Source organism: Myotis brandtii, unplaced genomic scaffold (genome assembly GCF_000412655.1).
Source record: "Myotis brandtii unplaced genomic scaffold, ASM41265v1 scaffold604, whole genome shotgun sequence".
Taxonomy (NCBI): Eukaryota; Metazoa; Chordata; class Mammalia; order Chiroptera; family Vespertilionidae; genus Myotis; species Myotis brandtii.
In genome coordinates, this window is record NW_005370286.1 from 1,525,700 (window position 1) to 1,543,674 (window position 17,975).

At 56.5% G+C, this 17,975-nt stretch overlaps 1 protein-coding gene across 5 annotated transcripts in view; it reads left to right on the top strand.

The window, feature by feature from the left end:
* INPP5A (inositol polyphosphate-5-phosphatase A) overlaps nt 1–17,975 on the top strand; it is a 193,194-nt gene that overhangs the window by 168,492 nt on the left and 6,727 nt on the right. For all 5 annotated transcript variants that reach the window (XM_005879657.2, XM_014550578.1, XM_014550576.1 and 2 more), the window contains 3 exons: nt 9,315–9,410; nt 9,537–9,611; nt 12,949–13,022. In XM_005879657.2, coding sequence (XP_005879719.2) covers nt 9,315–9,410; nt 9,537–9,611; nt 12,949–13,022 — 245 coding nt within the window. The remainder of the gene's footprint in view (nt 1–9,314; nt 9,411–9,536; nt 9,612–12,948; nt 13,023–17,975) is intronic.

Below are 17,975 nucleotides of genomic sequence, written 5' to 3' on the forward strand. Positions count from 1 at the left end.
CATTTGTGGTAAGGGAAGGTTACCGGGGTCACCGCAGTCTTGGCCGGAACCCGCCTGGGAGAGAGGCACTGTGTGCGCTGGGAAGACTGTCCCCCAGGCATCAGCCACTTCGCATTTCAGATGCAAATTAGTACAAACAGGCTTGCAGAGCAGAACTGAAGAGAGGATACTGTGATCACATTGTGGCACCGCCTAAGCCATAATTAAAACATACACAAATTAAACACGATTATCATGTGCCCCCTAAGGGGCCGCGCATCATGGAACTAATTAATAATGCAGCCTCCACTCAGCCCTGTTGGCGGATCGCTCAGAGGGTATGTTTCATGCCTTGCGCAGTGGCAACTGGCAGCTGGGGCTCTCAGCTGGCCGTAGTGACAAACAGTGACAGCAGTGCCAGGCGCTCCCATCTCCTCACGGCCCAGCAGAGCGCCCACCTGCCGCCCATCACTGCCGACAGTGACAGTGATGGATGCGTTTTGGAGGCTGGCAGGCATTTTCAAAAGCCAGTTACTGACAGGTACACGTGTGTTCAGGTACCAGGTGGGCCTGTTGAGAAACATCCTGTGAGGAGCTGACTTAAAAGCAGCGATTGTCCAGGAAGCCACGTTCGCAGGAGGGGTGCTGGGCATTGCTGGACAGTGGGGTCCTAGTTGACCCTACGACCTTGGGAGAGGATGAGGAAATCACTGTAGATGTCCCCATGCCTCCCACACAGCAGAAAGGGGCATCGCCTCTGGTCAGCCCTCTGAGAACCCCCAACTGGACCGCCCCCCATGCTGGCTGATGCTGGCTGAGCACACGTCGAGCACCAGGTGAAATGCTGGCTTTCATCTGGGTTCCAGTCACCTTGTTGAACCAAACCCAACCACATCTCTGCACCCAGGACCCCTCAGCCTGGGGACACAGTGGGCACGGGCCAGGCCAGCCCCTGGTGGGGGCCCTGCAGCCAGGGCAACAGCTGTGTTGCTGGCCCCGTGTGTGTGCGCAAGGTGCGACTGCCACTCCTCAGTTGGGGTGTGCCTGGCAGCCTGGCTCGGCCCTGCAGAAGCCCCCACGGGTGGCAGTTCTTCAGCCAGTGATGCACCCGTGAGTGGTGGGTGTCAAGAGCCCGGGAGGTCCGGGCAGTTTGCCATCCACTAGACAAGCAACAGGGACGTGCCACCCAACTTCCCTAGCGGCCTGGAGAAAGCCTTCCTTAGAGCAAGGCCTTTGCAGGCCTGTCTCCTGGTCTCTGGCATGCGTAGTTTCAACAGACAGACACCCTGTTTTGCTGCCCTCGGCAAATGTCAGTGGTCCTGGAGTTTTTTTCTGAACTGGGAGCAGTGTGGACAGGTCCTACGGACCTCGCAGGGCCCAGCTTGTGCGCTGAGCAGCCTCCCTCCGGCTCTGGACACTCTTCTGTCTGTGGCCTCGTGACGCTGAATTGCTCTGACGGACGAGGGCAGGGCTGCTGGAGGGACCGTGAGTCAGGTGTGTCAGCCAAGCTGTACTTGTCAGTTCCTTTGCTTGGTTTTTAAAAAGATTCTTGGTTTAAAGCAATAGAATTAGGAATTTACATCATTTGATTTATTTTTTAATTACTGTTCTAAAGAGACCTGTATTTGATCTGTTTGATATAGGGCCTGTGACAATTAATCAAAAATGAAATATAGTTTTAACTTAATTATGATGAGTCTCCTGGGTCTTTATTAGAGGGTTTTCTTCCAGAAAGTTTGCTTTATAAACATTGGCCAGTGTTTCCAACTAGCAGATTGATGTCAGAATAATTATTCTAATTATGGGAAAGGAAGAAAAAGGACAGTACATTTGTGGCTTCCCCCTCCTCCCCTCTGCTATAGGAACAAGATTCTCTGAATCATAATCAGTTCTGAGCTCACTGATCTTTAATGTGCTTTTCTGGGTGTTTTGCTAGGTCCTGCTTTCTGCCCGCCCTTAGGGCTAGTACAGCCCCATGGGGACTTTAGGACTCAGAGCAGATCTTCTGTGCCAGGCCTGGTGGCAAGCACTTTAAGGCCACCATCCATGGCAGCCTGTGCAGGTCTGTGCCTCCTTGCGCACGCCCTCCCACCGGCTGAGCCCAGGCATGTCAGTGGAAGGCTGGGAATGTCCTCAAGCGGCCAAACCAGCGTGCGCAGGTCCCCTGCGGGCCTCACTTGGGGCCTCACACGGCAGTGCCTGTCCTGGAGCTGGTCCTGGGCCAGTGGCACATGCCCCAGCACCTGCTGGACGCAAGTCTGAGAAAGCCACGCTGCTTCCTGCTCAAAACCGAGTTGGGTTTGCAGGGAACGCTGGGTGGGTGCTGCCCCAGGCCACCAAGCTGGAGGGAGCCAGCGGGAGCCTTCTGAGGAGGAGATGAAAGGGTCTTTATGGCGTGTTGTTGTTCTGGACGAACAGTGGACAATATAGAACAAAGGAAGAAGGTGCCTCGCTGCTGACATAACCCTCATGACAGCGCCTTTTCATTAACTGCCGCCAGCTCGGCTCCGCGGCCCTGTCCACGCCCCTCGGTCCCGGTGATGTCAGCACTGTCGGGCCCTCAGAACTTCTCTCAGCAATCACTTAGAGGTCTCCCTCCTCCCAGGCGTTCCAGGGCAATCTTTGGAGAAGGCAGTGCTCTGTGGAAGGGCCCTCTAGGAAATCAGAGTAACAGGAATGGGGTGTCCTGGGCATGTCCCGCGGGAGGCAGCGGTGCCTGTCCACAGGGCGGAGGGCACACCTGACAGGGCCGGCCTCCCCGCTCGGTCTTGGTTCCTCAGTCCCTCCCAGGATGGTCCTGTCTGCATCGGGCAGATCACCCTGATCCCGAAACTGAGGAAATCACCGTGGTGCACGCTTCACTGAGGCCCCGCCCTGCCTGCAGCCTTGTCTCTCTCTTGTTTCTCAGGGCCTGTGCCTGTGTGCATGCATGTGTGCGCATGTGTGGGCCTGAGCCTGATAGGAAAGAGGGTGCTACCTTGGCCAGAGTTCATTGGAGTCACGTGCATGTGCACGTCACTGAGCTGTGCCATTCCCGTCGCGGCTGAGTGGCATCTGTGTTACCCTTGCTGCTTTGAGTGTTGGCCCCTTCCCTCTTCAGGGCTCCCAGCGGCCTGCTCAGCGCCTCTAGGTGCAGCAGACTCACCTCATCAGCCGCCAGTGTGGGCAGCAGCAGATGCCTTTCTGGTGGGCACTTACTTTTCAGGGCACAGCATGTGTCTACCCATCAGGGGCGGTCAAAGAATTCCTCTTGTCTGAGCACTTTTTCTCAGATCCATACGTCGCCGATGACCATGGCGAGTTGTAACTGATTTCCGTTTCAGAGCCATCCATTAAGCGATTTAGTGATTGTCCTCCTGTCTACTGTTGGAATATGTTTAGGACTTGAAATAATGTCTGGGGACATTAGTTACCAAGGAATTGTTCGTCACCAGGCCAATAATGCTTGTCCGGTGTTCCTAGAACTCAGAAATCCAGGGGACGAGGATGTCTGTCTGTCTATCTGTCTGACTTGATGTTTTAATTCTGAGCCCACTTCCCAATGCCCAGCATGGACACCTAGCACCTCCCATGCTGGTGCTGGCAGGCTGTGGAGTGTTCGAGGTGCAACTTATAATCCCTTGACTCCGGGAGGAGGCCGGCGGCCAGGCTGGGACTGGCACGCGCAGCCCCGCTGGACAGCAGAGCGCTCTGTTGATCTGACCAGCTACACGACACAGCAGGACACATACCTGCTGATGTTCAGCGTTCCTGGGAGAATCAGTCATAGCATAAAAGACCGTGCTTCTCTTCTAGAGTGGTTCATGTTTGCTAGAGTCACTTGAAAACTTTAAATTTAAAAGTTAGTGATTTTCCATTAACACGTTTTAAGAGAAACCTATGGACAGACTCCGGTCTTGTTTTGTAAACCACCTTTTGGAAATCCTCTCGGAGATGTTAGCTGGAATCTTTATATGCAGACTTTTTTTAGGCATTTTTATGGCTAGAATTTAACCAAGAACAGCAGGTTAACAAAACAACGGGACAGTGGCGGGTTTTACTGACGCGCCTTTGCTTGGCTGGTACTCCAGTGATTCACCTCCCAGTGGCCACTGGCAGGGGAGGGAAGAAACCCCAAGACTCAGGGATAGGGAAAGGGCAGATGGGCCATCCAGGGCCCGCAACCCTGCTGGGAGAACAGCCCCGCCGGGGGACCTGCAAGCTGGTGAACTTGGTGGCTCCCACGGGAACCCTGGAGCGTGAGGCTGGTTTCTTTAACTCAACAGCTAACCGTAACAGTGTCCACTGGCACCTTCTGTCCCCTGAGTGTGGACGCCACGGGGCCCCAGGTGAGGCCAGGGGAAAGGGTGAGCTGGTGGGAGTGACATTGGCCTAGCGCCAGGGTCTCCAGGGCTTGGGGGGTCCTACTCCAAGAAGGCAGTGGCCTCGCGAGTGGGTGCTGGGAGCTACGTCTGTGAGCAAGGCTGTTAATTAGGGCTCATGGGTTGGCGGCATTTGGGCAGAGACCGCTGAAAGGGCATTGTCTGTTACCCATTTCAGTTCCTTGTGGGACTGAAAGCAAAGTCCCTTGTGAGTGGACAGAGCTCAGGGGCCCCACCCCAGAAGGTCACCACCCCAGAAGGTCACGCTCACACCTGCATGTTCCCAAGGTCATCCAGGCCCTGCCTTTAGGCGGCAGAGCCCCGCCTCCTCAGAAGGGCACACATCCCTCGCTGACCAGCTCCAGGCTCTGTGCTAAGTAGAAGGAGGTAGATGGCTGCCTGGAAAGCAGGGCCTTGTCTGAATTCTTCTGTCAGAGATCCTGCCCCTGAGCAGCCAGATGTGGGCTAGTCACCCCTGCCACACCGTGGCTTCCTAAGCGTGGTTTTGCTGTCCTTTAGTTGTCTCCATTTTTTAGGAAAGTCTCAGAGATGCTGGCACAAATTACAACCATTCTGAGAAGCGCAGGACCGGCCGCACTCACGGTTCTGTGCTTGAGCCCTGTTGTCAAAGTGCCGGCGGCATCTCCATCCGGTGTCGGGACCCACGGTGACATCCTTGTTCATCCTCAGGCTGATTGCGTCCTTGGCCCCCTTGTTTAAAGCTGGTGAAGACATTGTTTTGAGGCCCATTTATTCTACACGCTTTTCCGTTCCGCTTTCCCGGAGGTAGGTCCTGTGAACATGTTTGTGGCTGAAACTACACCAGGCGGCCGGGCTGCCGCTTCCCTCTGTCCCTCGCCTTTGTGTCCGATTTCATGCTCTCAGAGGCCTGCATGTTCTTCTGTGTGCATTGTCAGCGGGTGACAGCTCTGGAGAAGGGTCACGTGGAGAGGGGTGGCGTGAAAGGTGGTACAATGCACCCTCCAGGGGAGGCCACTGCCCGGGGCTGGGGCACCTGGTCCTCTGGCTCCTGTATTTTGTGGGCTGGCCCATGACGTGTGGTGGTGGTGGGCGTGTCCAGGCAGAAGCAAGTGGCCCGGTGTTATTTTCCTCAGGTCTCAATTTGAAAAGGAGAAGAGTCTAATCCTCTGGGCCATAGACTAGTTCCTTAAAAACCCCGTAGGGTGCTTCCCTCAGCAACTGCTTGCAGTGTGTAGAGCTGGGAAACAGGCCAGGGGGCGCGGTGGTTGTAGGGGTCCAGGCCCAGGCGCACCTGCACCCTTGCTGTGCCTTAAACAGCCTGCAGACCTCTGGCCAGACTGGCTTCTATCACCCCCCTCTTTGTGTGGCCACGACAGTGACGGGCAACCCAGAGACAATGGCCTGCCCAGCGCCCCCAAAGGCGCCATTCCAGGCCAGATGCAGCAATGTGCAGGCCCGCGAGGTTCACACCATGTGTCGGGGGCCCCTCCCCCAGGTACAGATTTGGGCTGGGGTGTGAGGGGCCCAGGGGCCAAGGATGGGAGGCAACAGGAATGCACTGTGTGAGCGTCCCCGCTGCTCCCTGAAGGGCTCTGGGTGCCGGGCGGGGGGACAGCGGGTTCCAGGGCCTTTTGATCCCACGTGGGTACCTTTGCCCACTTGTCACCCTAGACCTGTGTCCCCTCGCACTCCCACTCGGATGCTTCCAGAGGGCAGGACCCGTGGACTGTCTGCTAGTGTCCTGGCACCTGTGGCTCTGGGCCGGGTTGGGGTGCCCCTGGTAGATGGGCTCACCTCCCAGGAAGGGCGTCTGTGGCTCCGCCAACTCACAGGGGGTCTTTTCTGCATCAAAAACAAAACAAAACAAAACCAAAGCAGGAACAGAACTCCTCGGCCACCAGTGATAAATAGGGATGCAGCAGAAAGGACGTTCTCCAGGCAGGTTGTTTCTGAACGTTTCCGATGACCCCGCAGCACCCCATGACCCAGCTTTCCTCTCTGCAGTCACGTGGCCTTGGCGTCCATCCTGCCTGTCTCAGTAATCCTCTGCAGTGAGAACGGGGTGTCACGGACCCCGACCAGGAGCACGCGGAGGGCACTGGGTGAGCTCCAGCACCTGGTGACCCTCACCCCTGACTTGGCCCCGCTGGGTCCCGACTCCTCCCCGCTCCGCACCCTCGGTGACCTCTGGAACCTGCACCAGGGCCTGAGGGCACTGCAGACCCTGCCACTCAGAGTCGGGACTTCCTAACTCCAGGTGGAGAAGGAAACCCAGACGCGAGTTCCCAGGCCACGCAGGGTTTGTGGGCAGAGGCAAGACTAGCTGCTCGTGTTCAACCAAGCAGGATTTTAATTCAAAATATGCTGGCAACATACGCATCACCTCCTGTGTTTTCTCGGGTGGAGGAAAAAGGTCAAATGGAAATGCATCCTCCTCCTCCTCCTCCTTCTGCCCCTGAGCAGGGAAGGAACCCCGGGCCCCTGGCTGGGGTCCTGAGCCAGGGGGGCATACGCTGCCCTGTGCACCAGGAGTTCCACCAGGTGGGCCCTGACCTGTCCCTGTTCACACCGCTTCCCTCTCTCCTACCCTCCACCCCGGCCCCCTTTGCCCAGGCTGGGCCCTCCACCCGGAACTCCCCCCACAGCTGCCATCTCCTCACTAGTTACCCCCACCCTCCCACCTCCAGGAGCACAGGGACACGCTCGGCGCCCACCGGCCCTGGCCTGTGTGGTGGGTGTCGGGTGGGCGCTCTCTGAAATCACAGTCATAGCTGGACAGCTGCGGTAACTGCAGACTGCTGCGGGTGTGACACTGCTGCCCTCCAAGTGGGTGCACAGGGGCGATGGCACTGCAGCTGTGACTCACCGCTAGAAATGAGCAACCGAGACCCTGCCAAGCCGATGCCCCGGTTCCTGTTCCTGACGGAGAGTTTTAAGTCTCTTTATAAGTTTTTGGTTGATGTTTTTACAAACACAGAGCAAACCTTATGGCACTGAACCCGAGAACTTTCTAAAGGAGGCACCTTGTCCTAAGCTCTGAAGCCCACCACACGCCCCACACCAGGCTCCGTGCAGAAAGGCCCCGAGGAGAGGTGGACACGGCAAGACCCCTTAAATGCCTAGAGAAGCAGCAGGCGCTCCGAGTGCCCTAGACAAGTGCCCGGCAGCCCTCGCCTGTGCCCTGCGTGTGGCTGCTAATAATGAAATAAATCCCAGATGGCCCTTTAAAGCCAGCATTTTGGGTACTTTTTCTCCTTTCAAAAGAGTAAAACCCCTTCCGTAAAAGGTGAGCCGGAAAGGCCAGCCTGCACGTCTCCGCATGAGTGGGCACGCAGATTGCAGCGGGAAGTGCCTGCCTGGTGGCTGATCACTTCTTCAAACTGGTGAATGAGGAGCTGGGGGAGTGAGGGAGGCGGGGGGAGACCTTCAGCAGGCGCAATCAGATGTTTATCCTTTGGGTGCGGCCCAAAGTGGCCAGATAAAGCAATTTTGTAAAAAGTTTCCAGCAGATGCCTTTGGGAGGAGAAATGTGAGTTTCCTGAATTGTCCTGTGGTGGCTACAATGGCTGTCCATCCGCTGCCCCAGCCAGCCCATCCCCCCTTCACGGAAGCACTTAAGCCACTTAAACACATTAGCATCTGGATGGAGCGACCTCCTCGGGCTGCGCTGGGTGGGAGGGGGGCCCGCTCTGCTCGGGATTGTGCGGCTTGTTCTAATCCGCGCCCTTTGAAGGCCCCAGACTGATTTGTGACACATGAGTCCAAAAGCCACTTTGGGGGGCTTGACCCGCTTAGCTGATCTGTGCTCTGAATGTCAATGGCCTGTCCCGGAGTGTGCTCTGGGGCTGGCGCTGCCTCCCCTGACCCCTGACCTGGAGGGGGTCTGCGTCCAGGGGCGGGCGACAGGGCTCACACCCTGCGGGCTCAGCCCAGGACCTGGGGGGCTCCTGCTCTCCCGGGGCGCAGAGTTGCTCAGCACCAGGACCTCACCAGGGCCGCGCAGAGGAAAGTGTTTTAAAAAGTGCGAAGTGGTGGTTTCCTTGCCATGGTCTTCTAAAAAATAAACATCATCTAGCCCTTTTTTTAAAAAAACAGCTTTACTGGGGTGTTTCTATCTAAGCCACAACCCAGTGAGAGCCTCCACATCAGACCACTGGCCCCAGACACCAGCCTGCTTGTCTCAGACATTCCCCACGTGACTTGTTCCCCCATCCTGTCAACATCCCATCCTTCCGACACGTGTGAACATGGGTGTCGGCCCTTCAGAGCCTTGCTCTGTCTGCGGCACTTGGTCACTTTGAGCGTGTCCTGCACTTGCTCTGTTACACGTGTGTCTTGAGTACCCCTCCCAGTCTGTCTGCATTTTCATGCCCCTCAGAGCCACAGGTGGGTGAGGGGCTCACGTGATCTGCACACGAGCACACACATGCTCACACACACACACAGGCTAAGACAGAAGATTTTTCTAAACAAGCCCAGATTTAGTTTAATTCTTAGCCAATCAGATGCTAGCCTGGAGGGCAACAGCGCCACTCATTCCTGTCCCCGCTGCTGCTCAGCCGCCGCCCTCCCCTCCGTCAGGGCTGGTGTCCTCCTCAAGTCACCTCTGGCTGTGTCGCCTTCCGGGTCCTGTCCAGCTGCCCCAGGTGTCTCTGGGGCTGATCTCACTGCAGTGTGTCCCCCCGAACCGTGGCTGGTTGTGAATCCACCCGCCCTCCCTGCTCGCTCAGGCTGTTCTCAGTCCAGGCCTTCCTGTTCTCAGCCCAGCCTCTCAGCGAGATGCTCCGTGGAGTGCAGGTCGGGGTGGGGAGACAAGTCTGCCTTCAGGCACCGTTGGGGACCTGCTCTGGGGTCCCTCCACAGGGAGCTGTGAAATGGGGTTGAAGAAAGGTTGAGGCTGGGGACAGAGGTCAGGAAAAGAGCTGATTGCTTTGAGGTGATGAGGCCTGCGGGCAGCCAGGCAGGGGGACTAAGTGTCTGTGTCTTTCCCAGACTCTCTGCACAAAGGCCACGATGCAGACGGTCCGGGCCGCGGACACCAATGAAGTCGTGAAGCTGATTTTCCGGGAGTCAGACAACGACCGGAAGGTGAGAACCTGTCCCTCTGGGTGGGTGACCCACGGCAGCCACCACGGCTGTCCTGAGCTGGGAGCGTGGGACTGGGCCTGAGCCCCGCTCTGCCCCCACCTGCGCTGACGGCCCCATCCTTGGCAGGTGATGCTGCAGCTGGAAAAGAAACTGTTCGACTACTTCAACCAGGAGGTTTTCCGAGATGACAACGGCACTGCGGTGAGTTCTGTTGTCGCACGCATGACCTTGTGTCACCTCAGGAGCCTCAGGTGGCAGGGGACGGAATGTGGGGGCCTGGGCCTGGCGGGCTGCGTCTCGCGGTTTCTCTGAGACCTGGGTGGCCAGCTAGTGCAGACCCCGTGGCTGTGTCTGCGTAACAGCGGCTTCAGACCTCAGAGGCTCATACAGGTGTGAGTGCACACTGCCCGGGCCACTGGGCATGTCGAGGGTCACCCTCATGTCAGTCACACGCAGGAAACAGGGTCACTCGGTCCACCTGGGGGACAAGATAAATGGGGTGACGAGCCATTGGAGGGCCTCTCCCCTCCGCGGTGAGGCAGCAGCACGGCCACTGGGACAAACTACCATTGCAGGATGGATGTGCCCGTGCCGGACGCGGCCCCAAAATCCATCGCATCCTTCATCAACCACCGGTCTTGTACCCGTCTGACAGAAATTTAATTCAAGCTGGCTCCTGAAAATAATTATTGTATTTTAAGAGTAGTAATCATTGGCCGGGACATGATTGAATGTGTCCATGCCTATTGACTTTTCCTATGATTTATAGCTTTGTTTAGTCGATATTCCCATCGAAATTGTATAATTAATTATAAGTGTGGCTGTCAGGCTGCAGGATGGAGTGCCCTGGCGAGGATTTGGAGAGATTAAATTTTCCTGGGCTGTCCCGGCCGGCCTGGGGATTTCCACGGAGCTCGGCCTGTTGGTGGAGGTGTTTGCTGTGTGTTTAGCAGCTGCTCCAGCTCAAGGCTCATTGATTTTCGGCTCTTTTCTTTATCAGCGCTGCGTCTCGGCAGCAACAGTGGAATTTGTGCGGCCAGGATAGCTCCTGACAGATACATATGATCAGCCGGCTGCTTTATCATTGTCCACACCGCCCTGCGCTGTTTTTCACTTTGTAATCAAGAAGAATGTTTGCGACACATGCGGAATTGGTTATCATGTTTGTGAAAAATCTCAAAGAGATACAAATGATCCACAGACAGGCAGCATAATTTCTAATCAGAAACCTCTCACATCTGGTGTGTGGTGCCCGCAGCAGGGCTCCCAGACCATCGTTCTGCATGGCTCGGGGTGCAGAGTCCCCAGGCCCTGGCACTCGGGGCACTGCCACATGCTGGTTCCACAGGGGAGGGTCCCGCCAACCTGTCAGAGCCAGACAACGGGCCGAGCTGGCCCCGCACCCACCCTGCCCAGGACAGCCAGGCTTGGGGTCTGATGGCCAGCATCAGGGCTTATGAACGCCGTAGCGGTCACCGCACAGGTTGGCACCTGTTTGTGTGGATGTGGCATTAGCCTCTGCCTTCCTCCCCTGGAAAGCCCTGGAGAGTGAAGAGCGCCTGGGTTGTCCTCGTCTTTTGCCGGCGTATCCGCACAGCCCCTGACACAGCAGAGGCTCAATGCTCCCACGTAGAATCAGAACGAAGGAGCATTTTGGAACAGCTCCATGTTGGCAAGCCCCTAGGCACTCAGGGTGGGGTGGGTGTGGCCATGCTGCAGCGAGGACTGGCAGGGCACCTGGAGGGCTGGGTCTTCCCCAGTTGGTGCTGCTCCTGTTTTAGCAGCTGGAAGATTCCAACTCATTCCAAACCAGATATTTATTTGCTCTTCTTTTTACTTAATACCCTTAACAAGTGGAAGATGGGTGAGATTCAAGTGGCTCCATCCCTAAATGCTGCCACCCAGACAGACGGGGGGTGGCGGGGAGTGGCTAGGAGGCTGCAGGGATGCCAGGCCCTGTTCAGTGGAGGTGGGAACAGGAACGGAAAACTGCCTCATGCTCAGGCCTCGCCAGCTGCTTCTCCCGGAGTTTTCCAGCTTCCTTGACAAACTCCAGGCTGTGCTTATTGGAGCGTGTATGTGTGTGTGTGTGTGTGTGTGTGTGTGTGTGTGTGAGAGAGAGAGAGAGAGAGAGAGAGAGAGACAGCTGCTTCTCCCGGAGTTTTCCAGCTTCCTTGACAAACTCCAGGCTGTGCTTATTGGAGCGTGTATGTGTGTGTGTGTGTGTGTGTGTGTGTGTGTGTGTGAGAGAGAGAGAGAGAGAGAGAGAGAGAGAACTGTAGAGAACTGTGTCTCCAGTACACACTTGCATGTAAACACATTTGTAAGCACAGACGCACACTTATGTTCAGGACTGGTCCACACCCATGTGCACACCTCCCCTTGAAGGTGCATTTCAGTCCCCGAGATGTTCCCCCACTCTCAGCCAGAGTTCTCCCCTCCCCTGCCCCTCTCCCTCCCCCTGGCCCTCACTCCTGGCACCATCCCCCAGGACCCAGGGCCCTAGCCGCTGGGCAGTGTTTAGCCGGTGAGGTTTCCACCAGCGTTTCTCACCAGCAGATGTGGGCTCACATGGCCCCGTGGGGTCCAGACCCCCAGCCCTGCGTCCTGAGCCTCGCCAGGCAGGGTGTGAGGCTCTCTCTGACGGAGGTCTGCAGGAATGTGAGACCGAAATTCTAAAGCTGTGTGGAAAATGGCCCCCTTTGTGCATAAGGAGCTTTGGGTCACTCCTCTCAAAGCGTAAGTGCCACAGCCAGTTCCTTCCCGGGGGATTTCCACTCTGCTTCCCTCTCTCCCAGCCAGGGGACCGCTGGGGCAGGCGGGGGCGGGGGGCTGCCTACCATGCTCAGGTAGCAGCCTGGCACACGGTAATTACTGTGTACATGGCGCTGCGATCGCACGCTTCGGGGGTGATGGATGAGGTGGCTTTGAGGGGGCCCCTGCACGAGGCCACGCTCCCACCCAGCTGGGAGGGGACATGATTAATGAATGAATCCCGAGGGCGTGTGTGGCGATGGCTCATCACAGCCCAGTGTGGCCAGACACTGTGCGTTGCCCCTTCCTTCTTGGGCACCATGCTCTCTGTGGTGTGCAGACCTGGGCCATTTTTATCAGCTTCCTACGTGAGGTGGACACTGCTTACCTCTGACTTAGTTTGGGCAAAATGGGAATGGTGTGCCTGCCTCAGGACACTGCCTCTGTGGGCAGCACCACTGAGGCCACCCCGGGCCTGCCCCCACCCGCTGCACCGTGTGGCTTTAGCAGTGAAGCCGCTGCTCAGCAACGCACGTGCGGGTTCCGGGGCCAGATGAACTGGAGCCCTGGCAGAGGGCTGCTGGGCACCCACGGGCCCCTGGGGACACCACTGAGTGGCTCTCAGTGGGAGGGGGTGGCCTGCATACAGGCCAGCCGACTGTGGGGCAACACGTGTTCCTGAAAGCTACAAGGCCCCTGCCGCTCCAACCACCACACCCCGTGACCTTTCGATGCCCCAGACAGGCGCACCAGTGACTGTATTTTCTTCCTTTTCTTTCTTCAGCTCCTAGAATTTGACAAAGAGCTGTCTGTCTTTAAGGACAGGCTGTATGAACTGGACATCTCGTTCCCTCCCAGGTAAGGAGCACCTGCTGGATGAGCAGGTAACTATCCTCTCGGGTGCCAGTGCCCCTGTGCAAACCAGGCCTCTGGCCCTTCCCACAGCCTGAAGAGAGGAACCAGCCAAGAGCAACGAGTGGTTCTGTCTTTTTTAAAAATATATTCTTCCAGGGCACAAAATGCGGCCTCCTCAGATGTGAGGGGCCACAGGCGGCTGTGTCTGGGCCTTCCAGCATGGTCTGCAGCTGTAGGTTTTCCTTCTGACCAGCCACACACCCAGGGCCTCCCAGGGGCCTGGAGTCAGCAGAAAGAAACGACAGGAAGTGGCCAGTCCCTGGTCCTGTTGGCCCTCTGACCTCAGGTTCCAGGCTCGGGCCAAGAGGTCCAGGAGCTCAGAGCTCAGGGTCAGCGCCCAGACCAATGGGTGCTGAGTGTCAGGGAGCCTGAGAAGCAGGGACTGTGGGCTCCGCTCAGCCCTGTGGCCATGGGGTTGGTGCGCAGGCCAAGTCTTGAAGGCCCACGTGAGGGAGTCACAGTTACCACTGTCCAGGGTGCTGACCAAGCTTGTCTCCCTCACGCTCCAATGCTGCTTTAAATGTACAGTGAAGTGTGCGCTGAGTACTTCCAGAGACATTTGAAATCGGAAGACATTCTCGGGGACTTGTTCAGACTTCCCCTTCCTGTGGGTGGGTGGCCAGATATCCTGATTGTCCCTCCCATTTGGACAGACTCACGGGGATCTTGCTCAGGGCTTTGCTGAGCTGACTGAGGACAAAGGAGGCCTGGAGCTGCCGCCAGCCAGGGTGCAACACTGTGGACCCCTGTGGCCCACACTGGCCTCTGCCTCTCAAGTTTCTCCCAAACCGAGTGGTCATCCATCCCCTACTGCCCAGATCGCACTGGAAGTCCTCCCTCCCTTTGGTCCTGTTGTTTTTTTAAAACCATGTCTGTGACCACCAAATAGAGTTACAGCTCCCTGGGCTGCCATGTGGATGTGCAGAGCTGTTTCAAGCAGAAGCACAGATGGCAGATGGCAGGGAAATGGCCAGGATGGCATTTGTAGGGTCAGTATCTGCACAGATGTATTCTCTGACTCTGCCATGAAATACGTGATCTCAGGCATGGTGTGTGTGTGTGTGTGTGTGTGTGCGCGCGCGTTTGTGTGCGTGCGCGTGCACACACAGGAGTATGAGCTCGTGTATATGGGTAGGTTTGTGCATGTATGCCCTGCATGTTGGGTGCATGTTGTGTATATGGGATGTGTGCCCAAAGGAATGTGTGCATGAGTGTACTCATGTGTACACTGTACAGCTGTATGTGCATCTGTGCACATATGTAGGCATCACATAGGTTGTGTGTGCATGTATGTGTTGTATGTCTGTGTATGCATAGGTACAGTGTGTGTTCAGGATGTATGTGAGTGGGTTATGGATAATTGTGCACATGTGTGTGCATTCCATTGATTTGCTTACGTGTGTACACGTGCATGGATGTGTGTATGTGGGGCGGTGTGCATGGATTTGAGTGTATGTACATCGTGCAGGTATACATGTGTGTATGCAGAGTTGGTACATACAAGCATGGTTGTGTGTGTAAATGTGTAGGTATATGGGTACATGTATGAGTGTTCACATATGTCGTATGGAATGTGGGGATGTGGGTTTTGTATGCACGTGTAGCTGGGTATGTGTACACATGGGCCTGTGTATGTGTATATATATGGGGTTGTGTAAGATATGCACTGAATGGGTGTGGGTATGTGTGTGTGCATGAGGTATATCTGTGCATATAGCTATGTGCATGAACATGGATGTATACATGGGAGTATATACATATGTAAAGTGTGTGTGAGTGCACATGCAGTTTGTATATGTGGTGTGAATCTGTGTATAGGTGTGTGCATGGGTGTGGATATGGATAGGTATGTTACCTAGATGTGTATGGTGCATAAGTGTGTGTGGGTGTGCATATTGTGTAGGTGTGTATGTTGTATGAGTGTGAATAGGTCTAAGTCTGGGTATGTGTGGGTGTGTATGTTGTGTGGGTGTGGGTGTGTATATCACATGGGTGTGTATGTTATGTGGGTGTGCATGGGTCTGAGTCTAGGTGTGTATGGCTGTGTATGTTGCGTGGGTGTGGGTTTGTATATCACATAGGTGTGTATGTTGTGTGGGTGTGCATGGGTCTGAGTCTGGGTGTGTGTGGGTGTGTGCATTGTGTGGGTGTGGGTACCAGGTCACCCTGGGGAAACAGAGGCAGGAATTCCATCCCCTCATGCCAGGGCCCAGTCAGGAAACCCCAGGGCCTGAGGCCAGACTGCTGGGCGTGCAGCTGCCCAGTGGCACCCAGAGACAATGTCTCACTGGGGCCTGTTATCCCCCAGGATGCTCAGGGTGGGGGGCACCCTGTGATGCCCAGGAGCTGCTGCCCACCAGCCCCAGGGCCACTCCTGCCTGGGGGTCAGAGAGGTCACTCCTTGGGAAGAAGCACCCGTGTCTGAGGCTGTCTCATCACCCGGTGCCGCCTCATGTGTCAGGGCGTGTTGGCTCCCCATGTGGCCAGGCTTCCAGCACTGCCTGGGAGGTGGGGAGGATGGGGCTTGTGGAGCATGGGTGTCCTTGCGTGTTGGCTTCATCTCTTCAGAGCGCAGTTCCATGGACCTGTGGGTCTCTGCTCCTTCAGCTGTGGCTCTTGTCTTCAGAACCTTTCAGTACCTTTTGCCCTTGTGATTCAAGGGGTGAACGCATTGCAACCTGGCGGAGCCATCTTGGTCCCTGTCCTGGTGGAGGTGAGGTCACCAAGGGCCTCCCACAGAGTCGCGAGGGAGACATTGTCTCCGAGTGTGGTCATGTCGCTGCCGGAGGTGCAGAGGGTGGGAGCGCTCCTCCCCCTGAGCTCCCCGTGGCTGCAGGCACCAGTTAGTTGCACACCCGTGAGAGTCCCCAAGACATTTCATTAGCCATGGGTCTCATAATGAGAGTGGGGGTTCTCGCCAGCAAAGCCATCTGTTACTGTTCTCCATGGGCTAGTAGGACGCCACTCCTAATGGGTTATAACTTAATGCTGCCTGTCATTGTGCTAGAAAAGGTGCTGATATTTCAGACATTTATAGAGCCTTCAGCACACGCTCTTCCCAGCTCCAGGCCCAGCATGTGTATAGCACCTTCATTAGGGACAACTACAGGTGGCTGCATGGCAGTCAAGAGGCAAAGTTGCCGCAGGCCCGGGCTAGACTCGCAGTAGCAGGAAGGTCACTGCAGAGGCCCAGAGCTGCCCCGCCTGTGCCTCCGCCAGAGACACTGGCAGCCCCACTACGAACAGGCCAAAGAAGGCCTCCGATGCCCCACGGGGTCCCATGGGCTCCGCAGGTAAAGAGCCCTGTGGGCTTAGAGCGGCGGTGGAGTCGGGAGGTGGGCACCTGCTCTCTGAAACGCCGCTTTGAGCTGGCGAAGTGACATGAGTTGTTTGAAGTTAACGTTGGTGGAGAAAGCTTCCTCACCCTGTGCCCAGGCCCTGCAGAGGGGCAGGTCAGATGGGATCACAGCCGCGCCGCCGGGAGGCAGAGGCCTCGCACGGTGGGAACACATGTTCACAGGACAAGCCCAGGTTCTAGCTTGTAAAAACAGGATAAACCGCACCACACCAATCTGTCTGCATGAGGCTGTCTCCCTTCAACAGGTACATTTGTTTTTCAGTTAAGAATTAGGAGGCTCTTTTAAACGTTTTGTGAGCTGTGACTTAAAGTTTGACCATCTATGGGTTCTTAATCTGTAACAACAGTAACATTGTAAAATCCGTGCAAGAAGGATGAGCTCACTGCTGTTTGCCAGGCCTGGTGCTCAGGAGGTGTCCGTCTGTCCAGCTGGTCCCTGAGCGCTGTTTGGATGCTGCCCATGCAGATGCTCAGGACCAAGCACTGAGGGGTGATGGGCCAGAGAACCAGTGGTAGGAAAAGCAGGCAACCCCCAGTGCCCTGGTGCAGCTCTGCCCGGGGAGGGCCCGCGCCCCGTGCCGCCAGCTTCCCTCACCTCGGACTCTGGCCGCGCTTAGTAGTTTCCATGGGGCCACATCCTCCTTCAGTCTTTTTCTTTGAGTCTAGTTTGTTGCTTTTCTTTTCTAGGAATTTCAGTAACACCTGGTGTTTTCTGAAACCATGTATTTGAGGCCCGGGTTGTGAACGTGGGAATAGCTAGTGACACCTCCCCACCATTTCTCTGTAACCACGCCGCCTCTGTGCAGGGCTGTAATATGGGGATAGTCGCTTCCTTACCAGGAGATTTCGAGGGCCCTGTCCTCAGCTCCCTGAGGAGCATGGCAGCACCCCCCTTTCCTGCCCCTGGTGGGGCTGGCTCAGGAAGGGCCCCCCTTCCTGCTGAGACTGGGCGGCCCAGGAGATTCCTGCAGATTCAGCCAGCACAGCGGAGCTTTGTGTTGTCAGCCTCAGGCCTTGGTGACGCCCCAGCCTGCCCAGACTGCTCACATGGAGACCTGAGCTTTGTGGGTAGGGCTGGTCTCCCAGCAAAGGGGCCACTGCCCACATCCTGGGGTGCAGGGACGGGGGAGGGCGAGGCCCCGAGGACAGGTGGGCGATTGTTAGCTTTATCACCATGCCATTCATTATGGCGATTTCTCCCCCGCTGTCCGCGTCCCCACCCTGCGTGGGGTTTGCTTTCAGATAAGTCTGAGTGCACAGCAAGCACCATATTAATCAATGTCAGCTCCCCAGGGAGCGGGCCCCAGTGCTCTGCTGCTGGGCCTGCTAGGCAGCGTCCCTTCCACCACCCGCACCCCCGCGCCTGGCCAGGGAGAGGAAGGACATGGCACTGCCAGGCTCCCCTCCTCTGGGCCACGCTGGCTTCCCCAGACCCATGCAGACGAGCAGCACCCTCTTGGCTCCTGGCCTGGTCCTGGGAGTGGCTGGGGAGCCCCAGTCTATGGGGGTGAGGGATTGGCCATCACTCTGGGCTCTCA